This window comes from Nestor notabilis, unplaced genomic scaffold (assembly GCF_000696875.1).
Source record: "Nestor notabilis isolate BGI_N333 unplaced genomic scaffold, ASM69687v1 scaffold4695, whole genome shotgun sequence".
Classification (NCBI taxonomy): domain Eukaryota; kingdom Metazoa; phylum Chordata; class Aves; order Psittaciformes; family Psittacidae; genus Nestor; species Nestor notabilis.
The window spans coordinates 90,944-117,432 of NW_009927747.1; the positions used below are offsets into that span (position 1 = coordinate 90,944).

The 26,489-nt window shown below is 36.9% G+C and overlaps 1 protein-coding gene across 1 annotated transcript in view; it reads right to left on the minus strand.

Moving 5' to 3' along the window:
- Positions 1-5,687: 5,687 nt before the first annotated feature.
- SKAP2 (src kinase associated phosphoprotein 2) overlaps positions 5,688-26,489 on the minus strand; it is a gene marked incomplete at its 5' end in the record, with an annotated part of 103,878 nt that continues 83,076 nt past the window's right edge. Inside the window, 4 exons of the mRNA XM_010014183.1 lie at positions 5,688-5,780; positions 12,003-12,041; positions 15,289-15,401; positions 21,856-21,924. Coding sequence (XP_010012485.1) covers positions 5,688-5,780; positions 12,003-12,041; positions 15,289-15,401; positions 21,856-21,924 — 314 coding nt within the window. The remainder of the gene's footprint in view (positions 5,781-12,002; positions 12,042-15,288; positions 15,402-21,855; positions 21,925-26,489) is intronic.

The window sequence follows — 26,489 nt, forward strand, 5'->3', positions numbered from 1 at the left end:
TAACAGCACGCAGACATAAACACCTTTTAGAAAGGCAAAACCAGCATCAAAACATGATTGTAAGTGACTGTATAATAAAACCCACTGCTTCCCACACACACATGTGCATTCATGCCTGGCTGCTTTTAATTTAAATATGAGGAAAGAATGGCAGCCCTCTTAGAAGATGGCAGCAGCAAAGGAAGAAGGTCCCTCTGCTTCCCTGATGCCACATGACTGTTTACAGATTTCATCTTTTCCCTTCCAAACTGAAATAAGTCTCTGAGGCTGAAGCCCGACAGTGAATAAACTGAGTTGCCCACGCCTGTCAGACTGTCTGTGCTCTGCTCTTCTCATGCTGACCCTATTAGATTTGACTATTAAAAAGCAGCATTGGGCCATGTCAGCTCTTGGGTGGGAGACTGCCAAGGCACACTTCCATGCTGCTGGCATTTGAAAGATTGATACTGATCCTGTGTAATACTTTTTTTTTCCCTTTAACCCAGGCAGTTCTGCACGAGGGTCAGTTCTGTGGTGTTACGTACCCTGTCTTGTAACATGAGGTGTAAAACTAAAATCCTGATTGCCTATGGACATTAAAAATCCCATGGCACTATTTACAAATATGCAAAAAATTATCACAGACTGGAAGCAGCCAAACTGGTAATTCTATTCTGCCAACATACATCCTGCTACTGTAACAACATGGAATTTTATATGGTTTTTTTCATCTCACAGCATAAGCTTTAAAGTCTTGCTGTAAAATGCTCATTAGCCATCAAATGTCTTTATGGAGTAGCACTTGCTTTACAATAGAGGATAAAAGGAAGTTTGCTCTACAGTCTGCGAGACATTGAGGCTACTTTAGGATAAAAGCTCTGACACATCAGTTTTCTACAGCAGAAAATGAATAGAGATAGATTGTATTTTAGTGGCATTTGAAACTATCTGCCTCTTCATCTACCAGCAGCTCTTCTCAGACAGCCTGCACTGTTGTACTTTATTCTCCCATACATTGCTACAAGATGACACCTTGGATTTTTCAGTTTTTCCTGTTAATTAAAAAACTTACTCCTCCCAAAAGGCTGGAAAACCCAACGTTTCAGTTTTAAATTTGACTCATGTTGGCATAGCTTTCAGGTGCAGAGGTTTTCCTTGTACTTTGCTTTGAATCCAGCTTGCTGTGGTAGTTTGGACTAAGGAAAGTTCCAGGCAGCAGAAACAGAATTGTCTAGATCCCATTACAAAATTGCTCCTAAACAAATCCATAAAAGGCTACAATACAGCAATTCAGGGCTTATCACTACCTGATCTGCTTCACAATTTACATACATATGTGTATATGTGTATATATACACATTCCTTGGCACAACACAATTGGATAAGAAAAGCAGCATTCCTTTGACCTGCACATCCTGTCATTATCTCAGCCCCCTTTTACTTCTTCCTGTAGCAAGGAGAGACCAGCCAAATCCCAATTTCATCCCAGAAACTTGAAATACTGTGCTTATACCCAGCTTGAATACACAAATTTAAGCCCATAGTTTTAAGTTGGTTGGTGCTGGCTCCTCAGGTTTGGCAAAACACTCTTCACTGAGCTCCGTGTCAGTTTTTCTAAATGAAGATGGAATTAAGTAGACACTTGTCTGAGAAATGTCAGCCTCAGAGAAACCCTGGTAAGTAGAGGTCTTAAGTGTTTATCAGTACATTATGGTATGTAAAGTGGAAAGTTGTTTATAAGGTTTCCATGCATACACTTATTCCCACAGTTACACACTAATAAATTTTTCATCAACTTGACAAAGGGAGATGAGAGAAACATCAAATGGCTCATGGAGCTGAAGAGCACACCATTGTCATCTACCTGGTTACTTTCATCACATTTTAATATTTTACAGCTTTCCTACAGATCCCAATGAACTTTATCAAGCCAGGACTCAGATCTACAGATATAACTTCATTTTGATTCACCCGAGATAGAAAAATGGATTTCTACCATTCAGCTGTAGAGAAGTTAGTGCCTTTCTTTTGTTTAGTCCAGCTTACGGAAATAATTGCATCTCCTTCAGAAAGAGGACAAAGAGTATTCAGCAAAAGGCACTTCGAAATTGTATTGCCTGTTTTTGAGTAACTGTTCTGAGAGCCTGATGCAGAAGCAAGCAAATTCTATAGCTTCTCAGTTTCAACAGTCTTTGGATCAGGTTCTAAAGGGTTATTCTTTACGCTCCTTCTAATGCTGTGTCATACTCAGAATGCAGAGCCAAAATGAACAAACTTTATGCATTTGGCTTTGAATATAGAACGGGATCTTAATTAGCATTCACATTCAGCTTAATTCCAGTCAAAGAAAGTTTTTATCACTAATAGAGGAGCAAAAGATACACCAACTATATGACTTCTCTAAATCTCACCCATACATCTCTCTGATGGAAGAACTGGCACATACACTACCATTAGTACATGTAATTAGTGGCAGCATGCACAAAGAGGTATATCCTAACTGGATGCTGGAAAAATACGTGAACCAGTTATTTGTATGTGGAAGTACATGAAAAAAACCTTACAGAGTGGCATGATTATATCTGGGTGCCTCTGCTATAAAAAGCATTTGTATTACCCTTACTTCTCTGAATAAATTCAAATGACAGCCCCATTTCATTTCTTCATTCAGTCTGGAGGCCAGATGGCATTAGAATCATTTACTTCACCTTGTTGTGCTTAATTACTACAATCAACACACTATTTTCCAAATTAATCATAACAAAGTAATTTCATTAGTAACACAGCAGGCTGTTGAATTATTAGCATCATAACAGTTTGCAAACAATTAAACTTTATTTGAACCTTAAAAATTTGCAGAGTTGAACATTATTGTAAGATCTAATGGCAGTATAGTACAAATCCAGAACAGAGCAAATCACCAAGTAAAACGCTGTACAAAATATGACATGCAATCACCTTTTAAAAAAATTTGCTTACTGTTCATGGAAAGGCAAGTGCAATCTTAATAAACAAAGAAAATAAAGTAATTAGCATTCTGTACCACTGGGTTTTGTTTCAGTTGTATTCACAGAGGTTTTCTTACCCAAAAAAGGTTATGGTATTTGCACAGATTTCAAGTAAACAATTCATCCATGGTCCACTGCTGGTTTATACCCAGACACTGCAAGTGAGTTTCAGGACATCTTTCACCTTTTGGATTTTAAGGCAGTTTGTTTACAGTCACATATAGATATGTACTAAGGAAGTGGGGGGAGCCCTAAAGGACAACTACAGACAAAAGACACTTTATTTCTCCGGCTGCCAACACCCAGGGGGGCAGGCGCTCGGCCGACCCCGTACCCATCGCTTGGGTAAGGACTCCCTCTGCTGGAGAAACGGCAGAAGTGGCGGAAGGGGGAAGGGGCGGGCTCCTTGTCATCATAATCATCATCATCATCCTCCTCCTGTGCTACGAAAATTTGCTGCCACCTACCGCCGCGGGCGCGCAGGGCCGCGCAGGGCCCCCCCTTCTTTTCCTCCGGGCACCAGCAGTGCCGGGAACCCCCCGACGACCTCCAGCTTCCCACCCGGCACCGGCATCCCCACATTGCTCCTGTCCCAAACCGAGTTTCCCCCCTATACACTTCGTCTCAAGGACAGGAGAGGGTTTACTCCAAAAAAGTAGGCGGTGGTGGAACTGGGAATTACGTAATTAATACAAAGACATTTCGGCGGGCAGATTTATTACACTGCCATGTTAACAAGAGAAAAGGAGGTTTTCTAGCTGTGATATTAACGCTTCACATTCTGTACACAATCCACAAGTACACTTGATAAATTAAAGTAGTAAAAGATCTGAAGACCATAATCTATCATTTTAATGCTTCACTGATAACGTACAGAATCAATTTCAATGACTATCTCTTTTTTAAAAAATTACAGCACGACTCTGTACCTTGTCTGACTCCTATTAGAATCCAGCGTACGATCAAGTATCACACATTAGCTAACACAAAGCACAACATCTCAGTTTACCGAAAGGATCTAATTCCGAGTTCAGACTAACGTTACCTTTTAACCCACAGTGTTTCCAGGGCCCGCCTGAAGCGTAAACAGCACAAGCAACTACAGGGGGACCTGCACAGGCTCAGCGATTCACAGACTGGCTTGACCTGCCCCGTTGGCAGATTAAGGGTCTCACAAATCAAGTGTGTGGGAGGACTCAAAAAAGTTGATCTTGCATGCTAAAAGCAAAGCCCATCTCCAAAACAAGAGTATTTAAAGTATTAACTCTGATTTGCCCGATCCCTTCTCCACAAGCGACAGTATTTTAGCATGCTTTTTTATGTTAAAACTGATGCTTTTAGCCACAAAGTGCTGGATTTGACACTGAGACTGCAGGTCGTTATTAATAATCCACATAGAGCTGAAGATGTCTGCTGCACACAACTTGTATTAGAAATTCCACCTATCAATGAGGTACCCGGATTTTATCGTGAAAGTATCTGTAAGGTTCGGAGAAAATATTCCACATTACCACAGACAAAAATCACTCTTACCTGCCATTTAGCTCATGTTGACTTAGAAAAATTGTGGGGTTTAATATATTCTCTTTTTTATGAACTTTCACATCACTCCTATCTCCAAGTCAGAATGGTATCAGGGTAGTATTACCACACAGGCTGATTTATTACATCAGCAAAAGAACCAAGGCTTCATTTTGTGGTAACAAAATAATTATTAACAATATAATACTGAATATATGAGAAAAATAAATCATTGGCAAAAGCAAAATACAAGAACATTTGGAAACAGAATACCCTGAAGACTTGCATTATTACACATAAATTTTGCTTGATTCTCCTAGGAAACTGCACAAAATGCACAGTGAGTATTAAAAGGTTAATGCATGCATAAACTGAGTAATAGTTTTCTACTTTCAAAGTTCAGCTTAATTTTTCTAAATCTGAGAAAATTTCCTGAAAGAACACAAACCCATAGCTATACAGAGTGCTGCTAGTATGCTTAAGGAAAAAGCAACAGGCACTATTTGGCTGTTTGTGCCCCATATGTTAATTACCCTCTACTTCATTTCCTAGCATTACAATTCTATCAAAAGTGATGAAGAACATTTTCTCAGAATTATGGTCAATTACAGTTTTTAATGTTTAATATACACAAGGCAACGATCTGACTACATTCACTGAAACCACGGAACGGGTACGGCAGAATCTTCTTCTTTCAGAGGCCGGGTCTGTATACTGCAGCTGCACACCACTCCCAAGTCCAGATTTCTCCTGATTAGGAAGAAGGAAGTTGAAAGTTCATCATTAAACAAAAAGCCTCAAATGTGCATGTCAAACCCAGTCCAAATATCTATCCCCTTCCACAGTTTTCTGCACAGACAGATACATACATATATATATATATATATATACACACACTAAAGTAATAAGACTAGAAAGCACACAAATTCTATTGGAAAAAAAAATCTGGAAAAGGAACATAGTTACAAAATTCATCATCTTTTGTACACTGTGGTTTCATGTTTCATACAGAATCCAAGAAAAAGTGCTTTAATTGAACTTTCAATATATTTTGCCATAATCTTTGTGTTAACAGGACTCCTACAAAGGTTCCAGGAAAGAAATACTTATGAAACAGAGAACAAGGGAACATATAAGCCATTACAGAAGATTGGATTAAAATGTACTTACCCAGGCCTCTCAAATATCATACATCTCCATTATGTAGGCTTTAGGCACCAAGCCAATGGTTCCCTTCATTTCTCCTACCCACCAGCCAAATCTATTGTACTCCTAATTGAAAACAATATGCAATATTAACCTTTAGTCTGATATAAATGCAATAGAGTTTTGTATGCAACTCCTTATGGATGCTTTCTCTTATATACAGTTATAATCATTTCAACTGAAAATTAAAACATTGTATCTTTTTGTTAGAGGCATTCACGTGCACAGTTAGGCACAGGCAGAAGTTAAATTTTAAGAAGGCCAGGCATACTCAGGAAAATGTCTTAATTACAGCCACGCTTCTCTATAACACCTACTAAAAATAGCCGACCTCTATCCTCTATTCATCATAAACAGAGAAACCTTATCTTTGAAACTAAAATCTAATAGTGCAATGTTGACATATAAGAATCAACTGGGATTCTTTCAGTACCGCAAGGCTAAACTCTAAGAAACTTAAAATCAACTTATTTCAAAAACCACTTCGCTCAAATGTGAAGGGAACACCATATATCTAATACATAATCTCTTTCTATGGACGAAGTTTACCATTGCTTTAGGCTTGCAGAAAATTCTACAGCAGATCTCATATGTCTGACAGATGACTAATGTACTTTTGTTTGAAATTTGTTTAGGCTTAGTGAGATAAATATGAAACAAAATGAATTATAATAGTTTAAAGAAATAATATCTTCCAAAAGCAATACCGAGTATTGTGGGATCCAAATTTAATTTTTTTTCTCTGAGGTAAATATTTTAAGATCAATCCTAACAGCAGTTCAATAAATTGTAACAGCTGAAATTGCACACATACATATATTGAGTTACAAATGAAGCAATATTAAAACAGAGACCCCATTCAAAACTGAATGATTAGTAAGACAGAAATTACTTTGGAACAAACATGGAAAATACAAAATACACAGATATCTCTAGTAAGCAACATCTGCTTCCAAAAAGATGAGAAAAGCAAAAGGCTGTAGGATTTTGAATTAATGGTCCTACTGAGATGAAGCTATTATTTTGACTGCAGATAAAGTTTTTTGGTTATAAATAGTCAAGTGGAGCTTAAGGGTTAATGGAGTTTCATTAGAGCCTGAGCTATAATGATTTGCTGCTGGCATATTTGGCCTGGTCGAGAGTTCTCTAGGGTCCTATGAGGTGCTTAGTGTACTCAGCTCTCCCTGTGCTTAACTACAATGAAGCCCTGCTGATGGCCCACTTTCATGTGGGCTCAGGGGTTTTTGTGTTTTGTTGGAGGGGATTTTTTGTCTTTTGCTTTTTTTATTTGTTTTAAACATGTTTGCATGAAGGCACACACACACTTTTATACTTTCTTATTGTGGAAGGCTGAACACCAGTCTTAAACATTTTCTTTCCTCTCTTCATGGTGAATTGGCGATTTAAAAGATTCTACTATCCATAAAATACTCGGTAAGCGTGATTTAAAGAAAAACCACATTAAAAAGCAGCAGGAAAACCTTCGTTTATGATGTGAACACACAAATGAGAAAACTGCAAAAATAATTCCACCTTCTTCCCCCTTTCGCTGCAGAACAGACTGCTGGGACTGGGGCTCGTTTGAAAGTCTAGAGGTATCTGGACCTGATCTTCAGCGCAAACTGCTCTCCACTGAAGTTAAGAACCCCTCATAACTTTTCCCATGGGGGTACACATTACACCCCAAATACCTAAAGGCTAAACAACAACCTGACACTGAGGTTTATAATGTTCCAGATCAGCCTGTTTTAAGATCTGTGGTTTATCTCACAATACACTGGTTATATATACAAACTGGTTTTCTAGACCGAAGTGGGAAATTGCTGAAAGGAGCAGTACTCACATGTACTACTGGAATCTCAGCAATAAATCTCTCCAAGAGAAAGCAACAAAAGATCTTAAGCTGTTACATGGAACATGAAGTGACTGACAAAAGCGATTAAGCAAGTTTTGCTAGACATCAGCCAAAAAAACAAACAATACATGAAATGAGGGAAGTGGCTTAGTTAAACGGTCATTAAATTGCATATGACAAGTGGCACAGAAAAAGCCTGTAGACTGCATTATCCATTGAAAATGTTCCACTTAGCAACACTACATGAACTTAGAAACAATTGTTTTAAAAGAAACAATTCAGATAGCTCAAATTAACATTAAAAGCATGCTGCTGTTTTGAAAACTTTCTGGGTTTTGCTACTTACTAATACACCACTTACTGCTCCGGCATGAAGCTAAGTGAGAAGATGAAATGGATGTTGATGTAACAGACTAGTAAACTAATTTAAGGATTCACTGCAACCATTACACCATACAGACAATATTGCAACACAGAAGCTTTTACTTTACATTACTATTCTTTGCATGGGTCTCAAAAGGAACATGAATCCCAATTAAACTATCTGCAGACTGTAGAAGCCCAAAAAAAAATATAATGCAGATACCTCACTACCAAGAATATAAAACTTTAATCTCAGAGTTTAGAATAATTAGATAGTACCCCTTTTTAAACTGATTAAAGTACAGACATTTCTCTTTAAACTCCTAACGACTCCTTTCCATTCTCAGTACCACAAGAGTGCTTACTAGTCAGGCAGATAAGCAGTCCCCCCATCCTTTTTTGAAGTCACATATAAAATTCAGATTGATATATTGTTTCTATAAACGTTAGCAACTATAAACTGCTTTATAGTGATATAATTTAATTACTACACTGCTGTTGTGAGGTTCATATGCCTATTACTGCTGCTTACGATGTATAGAATAAAACCCTAAAGCCCACATTTGTGGGAAATTATGACTAATACACAGAAGAATACAAGTACAGTTTGGAGTTCTATATGAATTCTTAAGAGTTGAGAATCACAGTGCTTTCGCAAGCATCAGCTTCAGATCTCAGGTACCACTGGGTTTACCATCTGGTATCCTTCACCACATTCAGCTCTTAACATCACTGCTAACATAGGCAAGCGACTATACTTCAGAAGGACTGATAAAATAATGAAGAGTCCTTTAATCTAAGGAAACCATTGTAGTCATTTTATAAGAAATATTGCATCCCTTTGTAGAATGTGTAATTATTTTCTATTAATCATGTGCTATAAAGCTACATTATGTGGTTATTCTGTTATCACTAGAAAGAGGCCTGCAGTCAGCTCCTGACAATGTTAGGTAATTACTAACACAAAGCTTCTTTCTCTGTATGTAGAAATGCTATCAAGATCCAGAGGTGCTGTGATGCTCGCTGTATGAAAATAACTCTCCAAAGAAATTCAATAACTGCAAAATGAATTGCTCCAAGGCAAATAGAGGGATAGGAGGGGGGCAGGGCCAGATCCAGCAGCCCTGCAATGAGGAGAATGCACAAGTGTGCGGCCAGGGCTCTGCCATGTGACTGGGAGCACATTTGCCATACCAGGCAATGTTAGGCAGAGGCAGGGGGAGGAAGAGGCAACCGCAACCCCTGGAAGACAAGCACCAGGGCGAAGGAATATATTATGCTAAAGAACACAAAACAACCACCTTAACAATGACCAAGTGCCTTCTAAGCTACTTCCACTGTCTGTCAGAGTGGATTTATTTTTTTAACCCTAAGCAGAAATATATCAACCAAAGTGAAGTAATTTCACAGTGCAGCAGCAAGGAACAGGTTAACAACATTTAATGTGCTGGCAAAACACTCTGTACAGAGCACTGTGATACTGGGGAAAAAAATCCCACCGGGGTTTACAGGCTCCTTAAATGCTCTCAACTGAACACACTGTGAGCAGATGCTGCTTCTTCTCCCCATCCCACCAATTTCCCTGCAATGATGTGTATGTACATATGAGTTCATGAGACACTGATCGTAAAAGTTTTTGCACTTGGAGAAATCACAGTAGGTAGAAATACACTACCTGTTTTTCACAGATACCTTTTAAGTCCACAATTTTTGTACTATGTAGAAGAGAATTTTGATATTCAAGAAGATAAAATTTATATACTCAAGGGGATTTCCAATACAGTCCCTATGTTTAGAAGAGATCCTCTGCATAAATGAGGATCTCCAGATGCTTTGCACCATATTAACTTCTATTGACTTCAGCCAAAGTTGAGAACATCTGGTCCTTGTGCAATTCATCCCTATTGTTCAGTACATATGGTATAGTTTTTGTGTTTGTGGGGTAGGGTTTTTTATTTGTTTTGTTTTTTTAAAAAAGTTGTTGAAAATCATCATTATGTTTCAATGCCTTGAGGAAAACAATGCAGTTGTATTTAAAAAAAAAAAAAACACAACTGAAGTGTGTGAACTCAAGATTTTTCTCCTGTTCTCTTCCAGTGGCACTGTAAGTAATATAAACTCACTGGCTGAAGATCTGCAAACTTTAAAACTGAAAAGCAAATGTATCTGTAGGCCTGTCTGGGGTTAAAACAAGTAGACTCTCCTATCAAGCTACAGATGTGCGGGAAGCAGGGAGATTTTTTTATTTTTAGTAAGAATATCCTGGGGGATAATTTTGGCTATATGATATTTTAAAACATCTCCAATTCATCCAGGAGATTCAGACTAGCTAAAAGTTTTAGAACTTCCTTTGGTGTGATTGCCCAATGATACACTATCAACCAGGGAGCATTTTTGCCACAGAACAGCATTGCCTCTAAAAAGCAGAAAATGACAAATGTTTTAGATAACTGAACAAGACTTCTTCACAGGTAGTAGAGTTGTTTTAAGACAGCAATAAAATGGTCATCTTTAAGAATATAAGTCTTAGATTTATTGTATAGTTGTGTTATTAGGTTTTATTTCCTCCAATGACATGAGACAAAATAGACACCAATTAGAGTTCCAATATAAATCAGGGTAAGCAGACTGAATTCTGAAGAAAACTGGCCCCTGAAAACACCCTTTAATGATAGAAGGCCATTTTATTTTCCATTAGATGGCATAATGCCAATTCTTTTTAATCAGGTAGGTAAATGCTTACATATTACCAGCATGCAAACCAACAGAGCTAGAATCACTTTGCATTAGCCTAACTAAACTTCCATTTAAAGGCCTTTGCTCCTATGTTGTGTTTAAACATATATCTATTTTTTTCCCCTGTAAGTAATATACGTAAACAAGCCACAAGAAGGAAATGTACAACATAGTATTGCATTATAGTTTTTATCAAAGCATCCCACTTTGCCCACCTTGGCTCACTTTGCAGACCTGTAAGTCTCAGAGCACCCATGCTACATTTCATTCAGAAGCTAAAATGAAAGATGCACTTGAATATGTTCCAATCACTAGCATGGTCTCATTCACTAAACCATGCGAGACCTCTTCGGACATCAAACCCCTTTGAAAACACATAGTGTGGACATTAGGGCCTCAGCACTAGTTGCTTCACTCTGCAAATCTGCTCCTATTGGTACTCCCTATTTGCTAGCGTAGACATTGGCAGTATGGTCACGGAAATTACTGTTAAATGGAGATCTTGGTATGACCTAAAAATGGCCTGACAAAAAAAAAAAAAAAAAAAAAAAGGGAAAAAAAAAAAAGACACTTAAGATTTTAGTCACTTTCACATCATGTTGAAAAATACTGAATATGTTATGAAGGTTATACAGATAATGTACAAAATGCTCACACTGATTATGAAACAGCTGCACCATTAAGTTGTACTTTACTTCATAAGCAGTAATCTTAAGTATGGAGATGTTGTTTGTCTGCTCAACCTGTATTTTCGCTTAGTAAAATGTGAGCATTTTAACAGCTGTTTCTTGTATTGAAGGAACAAAAATCTGCCACACTGAAATGTACAACCACTGAATAAAGGTAATCTAGATGGAGTTAACACTCTACTTGCATGGAAAATTCTAGAGCAAAGGGTTAAGTCATAGATGAGATTTCCATGAATCATAAATACAAGAGTGAGCAGCATGATAGTGCACTGGCATGTGCTGAAATACTAACAGGGAAGGAGAATTCCATTTTAAGATGTAATTTCTGATTCTGAAGTATTATTTATTGCTTTAATGCAAATACAATATAAATGAGAAGGAAATTAAATTAGCTTCAAAGTTAAGAAATGTCAGTAATTTTACTAAGCATAAGAAAACGTACTAACATAAGTAAATTTTAAATTTACTTTAGTCATCTGCTAACCTAAGTTAATTTCTATTACTACTTGCATTCGACCGACAAAACTATGGAAGTTACCAACACAAAACACACACCTAAAGCAAACAAAAAAATACTGCAAGTGCTGCACACATAAATTGTGCATACAAACTTAAAGAAATAAAAATATGGCTACCTCCACTCACAGTTGTGTTTGTTTCTGGAGACTGATTTTTTGAGTAGAGCTATGGAAGACTTATAAAAGGATTGTTATATCACAGTTTGTTTCCCCGTTTATCTTATGGGGTTGAAAGCAAAGGCAAGCCCATAAATGAGCAGAAGTTAAGAGCAATCATCATTTTAGAAAACAGGAAGCCCAAGTATCACATTTCTAATAGTCAATATTAACTAAAAAGTCAATATTAACTATGAAATCTTATTAATGAGTCCCTCTATCAGTATGGCTATAAAATGTTTTCTACTGCATAGCAGGAGAGGGGTATAGAGTTTTCTGAATGTTCACATGATTCATAGCCTAAGTTATAAAAGCCACTTTTATATATTCAATAATATATATAGTACTCAAGAACATTATAAATTAAAATAATAATGAGTTTATCTGTACAGACACATTGACCAATTAATCTGAAAATTTAACTATTTGTATAAAGAAACAAAAGCTAACAATTACTATTTCAACAGTTCTGTTAATTCTGCCCAGGTTAAAAACTCAGCTTTTGAAAGAAACCCTCAAAGGTAGAAAAACCTAGAAGAAAGGTTTGGGGTTTCTTTTGTAAGAGCCCATAGGACTGCTGCCACACAAAAGCAACAACTGACATAAACATTTAGAAAACCAGCTAAAATGGTTTTTGAATGCACCTGTGAAACAAGGAAAAAATGCTTTTCTACAGTAATTACACTGGTCAGGCATCAGCATTTGTATTATCAGAGTACGAGCAGGTAAACCATGCTCACTGCACTAACGCTGAATTTTGATTCTCTTCAAAGCAAATTAGGGGTGATTTGTTTTTGCATAACGCTTAGCTATTTTAGGAAGTAAATGTTGCCAATCTGAAACCTTGCGTCCATTCTTCTAACATGAATTCACCTACAAACTTACATGTAACATATTGCTCCTCTTGCTTTATTTAAATTCTATCCATGCCCAAATTTGCTAAACTGGTTCCTAACTACTTCTGTTGTACTAATGATCTCATTTCTTGGAAACAAAAGTGTCACTTTTCCCCTCATAAAGATACATGAAAAGCAGGTAAAAATACATTGCTTTGGCACACCTATTGCTGGGAGAGATAAATATCTATCTTATCAGATTCGTCAGAGCAAGCTATATCATTTATATTTCATTGTAAAACAAAGAACTATTACGTGTTGCACAAATACACTCGGTATTTTGTTAATGCTTCACCCTTCCTACTATAATACTGCTATACCCATACTCACTTCCTTATCAGCAAAATGTGATTTTCAAGAGTAATGTTCATACCTGGCTGACATATGATAGAAAGGCAATAAACCCATAGCCGGGTTCAAACTGAAGCTGAATTTATGACACCATTTTGGAGCCATACACATCGCCTCCTGTCAGTACCTGCATCTCTCGTTTTCAACCACTAGATGGTGTGAAAAAATAAAAGAATTGCCAAGGCTTCGTGCCGACCGCCACAAAATCCGAGTATTAATGTAGTGGATTAGGAAATATTCGTTGAAGAAAAGTCTCGACCCACTTCAGGATGGTTAGGTTCACTTTTCCTTTGGTTATATTTTCACTTACCAGACAAAGAGCTCGTAAGTGATCAGACCTTGAAACTGAGTCAAGTGGAGGGTTAAGATGGATAATTCTCTGGCACTTTCCCCTCCAAGGACCCTAAATTCAGAGCTGACAGCAGTGGCCAACACTCATTTTTCTGAAAAAGCTGTAACAATCTTTAACTGAAATGGGGCTGAATTTTCTGGGCTGTATTTTGGAGTAGAATCATTCCCAAAGAGAGAGGCTCTATACATCTGGAGAAGCAGCAAGCCAGTTTCAAGGACCGATTATGGATTAATCATGGCATGACCACAGGACAGTTGATATACAGAGGACAGCTTAAACTACTGTTTTTCTATTCGGCTCCATTTTTTTAGATTAAATTTCTCGCTCTTTTGGAGAAGGAGCAAATGATTATTTCACCTACGAGCTGAAGATTGAGATTTTACAGTCCACACACCGTACCAGAAGAGCACAAAGAGGCCAAAATCATACAGTGGAATCTGTTTGTTCATGGGGTTTTTTGGGGGGAGAGTGAGAGGCGGAAAAGGTGGTTATTTTAAATTAGATGCTGTAGAGTGCTTGAAAGTCTGCCCAATCCAAGAGTGTTATCCGGCCTTTAGTAATGCAATGCAGTTATTAATTTAAGTGACAATGAAATACTTCAAAAGACACACGTGGTCACATTACCATTAGTAATAGATCTTCTACATTTTTATATAGGACCATCTTTCTATCCATAAATCTTAAATTTATGTAAAACTGAAGCTGTTACATTTATTATCCAGAAACATTGTAGTTAAAGGTACCAGTGAAGATTTAAAGCAACTGTGACAAAACTGAAAAGTTTGAAACTGAGACAGATGCCTTTAGTTTGCATGCACCTACTTGTATATTTCAATGACCTATGATATCTTTGGCATTAATTATACTGAACAGCAATTACATCTGAGATATATATTCTACATACAGTTTAAAAGGTAGGCTTTTTCCAATGAGAACTTGAAAAGAGAAATTTCCTTTGATGAACTGTTCAGAAGTAGACTTCAAGGGACCATAACATCTATATTTTAGGAAAGGTTTTGGTTTTGTTGGGGGCATTAAGGAAAAATAAGAAAATTAACCAACAGTAATGTAGAATAAAATTTCATGCTTATACTGCTTATCATCACTTTAGATGAGAGGAATTACATTTCTCATTTGCTTTGCAAACAGGAAAGCAGTAAATTAAAAACTGCCCAAATCTGTCAGAGCAAACAAATTTGGAATCTGAGCTGTCAGAACAATTACAATATCCATACAAAGATGAAAGCATAGTTCAAAAAAACAAACTATCTTCTGTAGCAAGATGCCCAAAAAGTCAGAATCAGGAGAGTCAGGAATATAAAACAGGAAACAAAAAACATAACATACAAGATAATTTGAAAATCTACAAGGTTAACTTTTACGAGCAGAAAGCACATTGTCTCCCATTAAATCAGTTAACAAATGGCAGCCAAGATTTAACACGTAAATAAACATGCTTTAAAGTCAATTCCTGTTACACAGCTATGTTTTAAATGTGATTATAGTTCATTTGACAAAGTAATTAATTGCAGTGAATATCTGATTGTAAACAAAGGATCTGAAAGGGAGTGCCAGTTTCCCCCCATAGAACTGTGGGAATGTGCCCTTCTGGCATGGCTTTCTTTTTACAACTACGTAGCCCCAGTAGCATCCCATACCTTGCTGAGAATGTAGATAATGTCACCACGTTTAAATGTCAACTCATCAGGTACATCTCCTGTGCAGTCCCACAAACCTTGATAGAAATTGGCATAATTGGTATTTTTGTTATCTGCAAAGAAAACGGCATCTTATCACAAAAGGATAAAGATTGAGGGACTAAAGTTACCTTTCAATCTCCAGATAGTATAAAGCAATTTATTAAAGCACACATGTTACCCCTCTTTTTAGAAACAGCTCCTTCATTCCACAAAAGGAAGTGGCAAACAAGTTTAATGTGCAAGCCCTTCACTTGCAAGTCCTATCACTTAAAGACATGCAGCTACAGGTTTTCAAAGCATTTTCCAGCTGCACCTTAAAGCAGCTAGTTTTCTTCTATTATAAATCTCCAGCAAGCCATACTTGTATCTTAGCGTGAAACTGATAAAATTGCTACAATATAATTAATAATCATCTGTGAAAGGAGCCAAAGTAAGTATTTTGTTATAAGCTCCCCCTCCCTCTCCTGTTCCAACAAAACTAAATAACTTCTCTGAGAACCTCTGAGATAATCCTTGATTGTTCCTTCTAAAATATTGGAGAACTTGGAAACTATTGCTGAAGCTGCATTTTAAAAATATTTGTGTCAGCTCCAGTTTAGGACATTAAGCTCTGGCTAAACATGCAACTACACTACAGTCATAAACTCATCCTTCTAACAGCATAAGCACAATGAATGTGCTGTGTTCAAGCTGCCATACAGACCATTAACTGATTGATTATTTAGCACTCTTTGCTCTGTAATACGGCAATAACACAGTAATAAATGCTTTGTCATACACTTACAATACAGAGTACATCTACTGAAACACAGCGCTTACACATGGTTAAATACACTGGGTGCTTCTGTTACACTGCAAACTATTTCCTGTTTTTAATTCCATGAGAATGGAGCGTGATGAGTTAATGTAAAAAGAATGTAAGCAATACCACTAAGATGACCAGTTACATTATGTATACACTAACCAGACAGAATGTATATGTACTAATAATTTACATCACTGGAAAGCTATCTTCTAATTCTGATAACATAAATATCACTGAACTGGCTGGATCAAGGCTGTCATCTTAGTTTTGTTATATGATCCTAGAACAGCAGGCTTGCTGGTTATTCCAGCATATACTAGTTACATTTGCATGTCATTAGCACTCTACACCATTATTTATAGTTTACAATTTAATCATGATTGGTTCACTTTATTACTGAAAAAATCCTGCTAAAATATCAAGTATCAAGCCATAGAAAATGACACACTATAAAAAAACCAGCAGCATTCAACTTGTGTTGTTCCCTATTTTGACAAATACGCAAGATTTTAATTTTAATACCCTCTGTATGAGCAAGAAGGAATCGTTTTCTATCTATCTATTTCAGTCCATGTTCTGTGCTATCTTCTTTTGATGGCAATACTGTCATACAGCTACATATTCACATATTGAATTTAAAGTTGCTATGCAAGTTAGCCACTATTTAATTTTCCATAAACTGGTGATTAATAGCTGCCACTTGCTATATAGCACTAGGGGGCGTTCTGGCTACCAGTGCACAAATTCTCACCACATCAAAAGCAGCAATGTATACACACATAAAAACTCTCAACCATTCAGAAAAGAGATATTTGGTTATTGTAAAATGCATAGGCGGGATTACTTCAAGAGAAGTGTGGAATCAGTTTGAAATGTTACATCTCCACATCTTGGGCCTTCCTATTTGTCAGCTCATTATTTATCAATTTAGTATTATAAAGAGTAATACAGGTTAATGCCAAATTCATTTGTGGTAAGTATTAAATAAAACCTCTCCTCAGTGTTTTGATACTGCGCTGATCCCAGCTCCCAGTTCCATAAAAGACAATATAAGGCTACATGAGAAAAAAAAAAAAAAAAAAAAAAAAAAAAAAAAGAAAAGAGCTATTCTGCACTGAAATGAATCATGACTTTCCTCTCCAACCTTTATCACTTTGAGGTCTGTTCGTACCTCTGTGTGCCTGAAGTAACTCTTGTTAACACTAATGGGAGTTGCATGAGGAACATCAGCAACAGAAGAGATCCCACAGCGGGTGAGACACATCTCTCCCTAGATGTTCGTGATGAGCATTTAATTAAGCCTTAAAGTGAGAAAGCAACTCAACTAATAACACGGCACCACTGGAAAAGCTGCATTTTTAAAAAAAACTTATTGCAACAATGAAGATACTGCCTGAACCATGGTTCTGTGCCCTCATTTGTGAATTCAACGTAAGACAGAGTTGTTGAAATCTGAAAGCCACATTTCTAGGAAAAACATATACCGGTATACCAGAAGCACAGAAATGAAAAACAGGGAGAGAAGGAATCAGTGTAAGTTTGTGAACAACTATGCTGGTCTTCCAACAAGTTTTAATTTCATATTTGAAATCCCATCTCGTACCCACCAGCACAAGTTTCTCAAAATTCTTTCATGTAAATTTAACTCCAGAATCTAAAGGGCAAAATACTTCATAAAATGATTCATAGCACTTCATAAACACAGAAATAGAAGAAAAAAAAAAACAAACCAAACCAAAAAAATTACTTCTTACTTCAGCCCCTTTTTCAGTTGGGGAGGACCCTGCCAAATTTCATTTGACTGCCTCCGAAGAACTGAAGAAAACAGAACCAGGAGACCTGGGTAAAGGAATTTGGCATTTATACAGTAATGAAATTATGTGGACCTTCTTAAACACATGCAATACCTGAAAACAGCTGGTGGATTTAGCATCTAGAACTTATATGCCCATTAGGGTTCAGATTCAAAAGGTGTTGATTTGCTGGCATTACTCTGACACAATTACACTCTGTTTTTACATACTCTGAAATGTTGTGTGCCTTAAACGTACTATGATGATGTAATTACTAAACTGAAGTCTTTTGCAAAGACTACTTGTAAAGTAGTATTTTGAAGGCATGATCACTTAGGCCACAAATACAAGTAAGACAAGACCAAAGAAAATTTAAATGTGTAGCAGGGAATAGAAAGCAATTTGGGTTTACCTACCCACTTTTTAATATTACCAATCACAAGAAATGGCTGAGCAGGATTCTGGATAGGTTGTTTCTCCAGGAAGTACTTTTTTCATTCCAGGACAGATATCTGGATGAACAACTACCCAACAGTTTCCAAAACTGTTCCATAAAGAATTCCTCATGGTTTTCTTCTGTCATCTCTGTTTTTCCAGTAACAGTAATAGGAACAACAGATATTTTTCTGCAATATACTGATGAAAACACTTCAGAGTTTATTTGACATATCAAACAGCAATGGCTGCCAGCCTTCTTGACAGTAGGCTCAGTCTGCATATTTCACTGAAAAAATACTGGCACCCGACAATAAACGCTTGAAGAAAGAAAGGTGACAAGTATCATCAAGCATGCTCTTCAAGTCTTGTAGACTGTTTAATAAAAACTTAAGAATGCCCACGGATTACTCAAGGGAAAACAAAATTATAATGTTCTAAAAGCCTCAATAGACAGAAAAAACAAACCCTGGGAAAAATAACAGATTAGGAGTACTTATTTCAGAGGGATTTAAGTGTGCTGTCCCACTGCAGCCTAAGCCAATCTATCTGCAGGCTTTTCCATTCCTGACCTTTTGACAAATTTGGCACATGCCATTTCTGAGCACAAACCTGTCAGAACACTAAACTGACCAAAATAAAACCAGGAATTATAGCCCAAGTATGGAAACGCACCACTTAAAACATTAGAATAAATGTGACTGTGCCTGATTTCCACTCACCTTCCATTTTAACATTGAGGGCATCTAAATTAGCAAGCCCTACTACAGCAGTGACTTAGAGCTAGAGTTATATTATCTGCTTACGCATTGCTTATGGAATGAAAAAACACGTATACATGTTTTCTTTTCACCACTGTGGTCTGCTTCCCAGTATATTAAACAGCTTGCCATTCCGATTCATATTCCTTGACTTTTGAGCAGATTCTTCAAAAGTTTGTAGCGTCAGATTTAAAGATTATGAATCTGGACAAAGTAACAATATCTGAAAGAGGTGAACTGTATCCTCTTTTAGTGATTATATGCTCAATATTTACCATACTGGAGGCTTAAAAGATGGAGAGACAGGTGAAGTTCAGAATTAATACTACCAGAATGACTGTGCCTTAACACAAATGATTCAGATTCTCAGTGTTAAGTCTCAATGCCCAAATGAGACACGCCCTATTAAAGAACGTAGTTACTTGTTTGTCCTGATGATGTCCTAAATAGCTAAGAATGCCTGTTACTTACTTGCCCTTTCTCCCACATTCCAGAAAAATTATGAAATAAGGGGAAAAAAAATGTAGTGTATTTATGCAGACATAACCTCTAATCTAGCCTTATTTGTTCAGTATAATCTTTCTCACTTCCCCTCTCTTACTGTTCCTTAGTTACTCTAAAATCAAAGTATTTACACTGAAACAGCATAGAACAGGACACTTACCGAAACAGCGATTATGGAAATGATAATGGGTAGATAGTGGTAGCAAAAAAGGCCGAGCAAGCCCTATTATACAAGTGAAACTCTTCAATGCTTTGGTATATTTAAACAGTTCAGTCACTAGCAATTAATGTAAAGCTATCCAGCAGCAACAGTCAGCATCAAGACTTCAGCATCAAGTCTGCACATTAATTGAAGTACAGATTAAGTCAGGGCTAGAAAAGAGTAGGAAAAAAGATTTTTTTGCACTTAACAGGCTGAGCTCAAAAACAATTTGCAGAATATTTTCAGGTTTAATAAAGCTAGGCAATAAATTAAACTTAAGAATGTATGCATGGCTTATGTGGAAAATCATGAAATATTATTGATTCAAGTTAGGTATTTATTACGTGATGCATATCAGAAATATTCATGTCAACTCAGCCCTAAAAGTTAAACAAATTTCTAGTGTTAAATAGTTAACTAAGTAAGATTAGATCAGAAAATTACTTCTTGAAATTAATTTGGTATCTCGAGAGAACTGGTATTTTCAAACACATTACACAAGTACTAGAAAGACTGATAAGGCTGTTCTCGTAGCAGTTGAAACTTTTCAGAAATGAAGGTGCTAAGTTTTTGATTTCTAAAAGTTTTGATTTCCTAAAAGTAAGAACTCCAAGAAGATACATTAGTGCAAAAAATGCTGTTGGCAACTTTATAATTGGATTGACCCCACACTCCAATATGACATCACACTCATAATTACAGTAATGTCTAAATAAGTACTAACTATTAAGGCTGTAATGAGTCATGTTGTTTTACACACGTTTTTAGTAGAGCACAATGCTAACAGCATCTGATGACTTGGTTCTTGTTTCCTTTCCAAGAAAAGCAACCCAAAACTCCTCACAGCAACCTGTTCCTGCTTTCCTGTATGGCTCAGGAAACCAGGCCTCTGTTTCCTCTCCACATGCTGCAACAGGAAGAGCACTGCAGAGCTACTTCCTAAAGGAACTCTTCTTACCCACCCTTTCCTTGACAGCCCTGAAAGAATTATGTGTATTATGTATGATGGGGGAAGGAGAGCCAGTTCGCATGTCAACGCAGGTCACAGTTACAATGCAGCAGATCTCAAAAAGGTGTAAGGTCTGATAAGAAGCAAGTCTTCTCTACTTGCTGTGTCAAATCACCAACAGTTTATCTAGAGGTCTGTGCCCTTGAAGCACAAATATATCTTGTTTTTAAGCATAACTGGAAATACCTTTCTGTCAAGAAAAGTTGTCTGGCCATGTGACTTTACATGGTGTATTATTTTTCCAGTCCCAGAGATAATTAGCACAAGGGCAGTTTGCCAAGCTAAAGCTGAGAGAAGAGCCTTTCTGGGCATTTGTGTCCTTTTCCAATTTTTATGCTGCTGTCACTGGACTCTGGCATTTCTTACCCAATTCATTTGCTTTCTGTGGTAATCATATGCACTGAAGATATGCATGGCCAACATTTAAACAGGCTGCAGATCAATTAGTGGTCTTAAGTTTATCTGATTTTTATCAAAGAAGACAGAGCTTTGGGTCGATTGTCAGAGCCTGTGTCAAGTTGACCTTTTCAGAGACGTCTACATTGCCAGTCCCTTGGGCAACTTGTTGTCCCCTGTTAGTCTCTGAATGGCAGAAGTCTGTTCTGCTCAAGCACAAAGTATACACAGATGTCTATATTACATTCTTATAGGTTTGACAGCAACTGCATGTTGTATCTATAAACTGTCCTTTAGCAGTGACACTTCCTCAATGATGATAAGCTAATTTATGCAACTAAATCTCCTTTGTGCAGAAATGAAAGCTAATTGAGTCATTACAAAGTAATTCAGGAAGGAATACCTTGTATAAATTGGCTTACTTTATAAATCCTTCTCAAGTGGTTTTCATGCATCCTAAGTGGTGCTAAGCAGTTTTGCTGCCATCAAACACCCACATGAAAAAGACAGCCTTACAGAGCTATAAAAACATTATTTTAAAACAGCAAAGGGAAGAGACAAGAAAATAAAGATAAAAAGAAAGTGCATTACACAAAATAAAGAGGAAAGATTTTCATTACCTGAAACAGTGGTAACTTTCTCCTGGCTCAGTTTTCTTGGCACTTCAGCCTTCGAAGGAATATGTTCTTCTGCAAAACACATAACTGCAAATGAAACTCCGAAGGGACACCTCAGCTGACAGGAATTACAGCCTGCATCACCCTGAAAGCCGTACTCCACATTTCCAGACTGTAAGCCCTGTTTACTATTTTGCATTTGCACAGAAGTTGGAACATTGTTATTCCTGTGGTTTCCCCCACCCAGCCAAACACTCCAAGAGCTTTCTTTCAAAATCTCAATTGTGAACATCTGTTTCCCTTTTCACTCTGCTCTGAATATGGTAAATATAGAGCTACAGATCTGCTGGTTTTTGTTCATTCTGAGGCAATTAAAATTAGGGTCCTATTCTGCTACGTGTATTTCTTACCAGGATATGAGGATTGAAAGGTATCCCCAGACCATGCAAGAATACAGAAGTTCTTAAAAGAAGTATGCAGAGAAGACAAAGGACATCTTACCTTCAACACTGTCATACAGACACACTAGCTGGACACCTGCATGATAGGAACACAGCCACTATAGATGCTGTGCATTCAGTGCTCCTGCCTACTGCACTTGACCATGGTTTTAAGTAAGCCAGACTGATTCAAATAATTTAGAGCAAATTTAGGAAAGAAGAAAAGCAAGAGTATGGCAGATATCAGCTCTGAAGCATGTTTTCTGGCTGGCAGACTTGGAAAACTGAAATCCCCAGAGGCAATTTCAAAAGATGTGCTCCATACTCCTTGTCCGGCACAGGCAGGGAACTACTCTCTCATGCCCACACCATCACTTAAGTAAATCCATATTCCACTCAGCACAGGGACATAAAACCTGCTCCTTACATTTCACAGTCAACAATTTTGTTGATGAGGAAAAAAAGGGGAACAAAGTATGAGAGTTTTTAGCTGTTTTCTTTCCTTAGGTTCAGAAGGAAGTAGAAACAGATTTATCTTGCCCTTTACAGTATATCATAACTGACAAAGCTGCTGTACTGAATGAAGAAATAGTATATTCATAAATCCACTTCTCAAATAAGAATTAGGCTTTTAATATGTTTAAAGTATTTGGCTTTTATACTCATCACATCTTGCACAGATATTCATGCTTCTTTATAAGACATGCATGTCAGCAACTAATTTTGACATTTTATTAACGACAGACAAAAGATACAGAACTCACAGCTTTTAAAATGTTCCTTATTGTGCAACTTGTATGTAATTGCCTATCTACTTTGACAAAGAGTGAATTTTATATCAACAGTTCAAAGGATTTTTAGCCTCATAAAAAGATAATCTATCCACAAGACTGTTCCTGCAAACACTAAAGCAGATGTTTAAAGCACAAGAGCAGACCTGTTGAAATGAGTATGCATTATTGCTGCTAAACTATGTATGCAGTCCTACAAATTACATCATGACATTCACTCTACGGAGCTTTGAAATTCTGCCCTACTAAGCCAGCAGGAGTTTTTGCTTTCTGACTCTTGAATAACTAAAAATCTGATTGCGATGAATATACATGATAGCCAAGGAAAGAATAATAATTAAGAAAAAAAAGAAAAAGAAAAAGAAAAAAAGGAAAAAACAAACAAAAAAAATAGAACTGGGAAAATGTGAAGCTGCAGTACAACATGAAACACTAAACTATTTACTGCACTCAAATGTATTCCCCCACGTGGCATAATACTTGTTGCACATTTCCAAGTACACTCATTTGTTTATTTTAAGCACTCACAGTTGGAGTAAAAATGGCAAAAATACATCCGTATGTACTGTCCAGAGCACTAGGAGGCACTGTCATTCTGTGTCTTCCCTACCACTATTACACCACTCACAGGTAGTATTCATCCATTATCAGTCACGTTTTCTAGATTGCTCCCTTTTCCCAGAAAAACCCACTTTCATTTAACACAGAGTACATTGATTACATAAATCTTGATGTTACATGTTACTGAATGTTTCGAAATACGTCAACTGATGTGTTGAATGTACTGTGGATTTTAACTCATGGTCATCAGACTAGCTTCAACTGAGGACTAACTTTAGCAGCTGGTATTTCAACTGAAGTAAAACAGCAGAGGAGGTTTGAAGAGATTTTTTTCATAAGGTACAGCTGAATACATGTAGACTGCATTGTGGTTTCATGGAAAAATTTAGAATATATTCATTCCCCTTCCTGAAAAATGTATTTCCTAGAAACAAAAGGTCACCAGATCCATATCTGAAAATATATGAAAATGGAAAAATATATCTGAACCAAGGAAACACATGGAAATACTGGAAAGGTCCCAAATTCAAACAAAGGCTGTCCATATGAGCATACCTGTTCGGATCCCAGTCATCCCCACTTACTCCACTTTGATTTACACTATAGAGTTGTCACAGCGAGGACAAACTTTCAGGTGTAATTACACCGGAAGATGCACTCTGGAAGCACACTGAACATGATCCAGCTGCTAACTGGCATTCAGTCCATGGAACCAGACTAAAGTGAATCCATAGGAAACCTCTTCTGAAACATGCACAGCACAAACATCAGGTCTTCAGCATAAACCTGTGCTTTATGAATCTGTTGCAAATGGTCTACGCCATTTGCCAATGCAATCATGCTCACAGTGAAGCAGATGTAATAGGCTTGGCTTAGGGTGGTAAAAAAGAAGCTATGGTTCTCACTAATGTTTTCTGCTATTATATCCTGAATCAATAACAAATTAATACTAATCAAATCAGTGAACTTCTCTAGAACTGTAGAACCAAAGAACACTTAAGATAGAGGTTATGTTCCTTAATTTGCTGGTATTCAAAGATACTAATGGCAAACCTACAAAATTCTTATGGTGACAGTCCAACAAAGAGCTAACTATATTTGTCAAGGGTTTTTTCAGTCAGTCCATGAAAGCTGTTGAAAATTATTTACTTAATTTGTAGTTACCCAATCACAGATGATTCTACCATCCACACAATTTAAGTGAACAGTGACTTAGACATCAGCTGAGGGTTTTTTTACATAAATCCATTGATTTTTTTTATTCTAATTTCTTTTTCTTAAAAGAAGAGGGGATTAAAAAAAAAAATCAGGCTACTTGAGTATAAAATGGGTAAAAGTTTGGCATGAACAGCGCATTCCTTCAATGGAATGTGGTATCTCCATGATAAATATGCATAAACTTAGCAGTTTCCTCTACTAACACACTACTTAACCATCTTTTTACATTAGACTTTAATTTAATGCCATTATTAATTGGTATTTTACTGTCCTCTAATATCTGACACATTGTCATTGTACAATACTAGTTTATACCTTGAATAATCCCAGTCTGTGGGTTAATATATTCAACACTTTAATAACAGTAAACAAAAACAGTTCAGCTATGCAGCAAAATCCACCAAACCACACAGATGGTTATAAGGTTTTCATTGTGTGGTTTCCATAGCAATCATATTGCAAATCTGGAAGCTTCTTGCAAATAAGCAGCTTGTATTTACATGCCTCTCGGCTGCAGCATGGGACTCTACAACATGTGAAGTTGTTATTCCAATCACATATTGTTAGAAAAATCATTGGGAGATGTTTTGATCAGTTCAGATAAAAACTACTGCAGTGAACTAATTTTTCATCTATTTCATAAGATACAAGCAATCACACGCTTGTAATGCACACTAATATATCTTCACTTGAAATCTCACTGTGGTGTCAGAAGGTTATAAGCATACAAACAGGTTTTGTAAGACAGATTCCCACAAAAACAATTGCATTATTATTTAATCAAATAAAAAATACAGTGTCTTTATTATTGTACTCTGCAGGGATGACAGACGCATGCGAATAAAAAGGTATAAGGAGGAACTCTGATGAGACTGAACATCATGGGTCTATACTGTTTTGTGCAAGAAAAAGTAGAAGATACAATGGCATGGTAATACCAAGAGTATTACTTCTCCACATTGCTTTCTTGCTACCAAATAATGACTCTGCACAAATGTAAACAAGAACTTTCAAACATGAATAAATGCTCACTGTGGGAAAGAATCAAGACCTTTTTTCTACCAGATTTATAATTTTATGAATTGACTTAACCTCATAACAGATGAGCTATTACTCTAATAAGGAACATAAATCAATCCTGCTATGTAATTTATTTTTTTTTAATTAGTGAGAACTTGCTGGTTTACAAACAATAGAGAAACATTTCAGAATTCCAAAGAAGGAGCAATAAAGAACAAAATCATTCTTATAATTTGGCCAAACTGACACCTTTTTCTAGCATTAGTAGTGAGGGCCATCAACCACGTGGGGTCAAAGGAATAAGAATTAACAACCCTGCTTTATGCATGACTAGCAACCTGCCTTACCTGAGGACAGTGCTCCCCAGCCGTGGGAAGGGAAGCAGTCCTCTGCAGTATTATCACTATTTACACACACACCTGTACATGACTATACGCTTCACCCAAACTCTTATGAGGTTTTAGCCTAAGCAGCTTGGTAGCCCAGAAATCCTTCACATATTGCTTCATCCTAGGCTTATTTGCCTTGGTGTATGTATTTATAATGGCAGCAGTTTTCTTTTCTGGTGTCTTCTTTTAGACTCCAGATCCACCCATTCTGTAGGGAA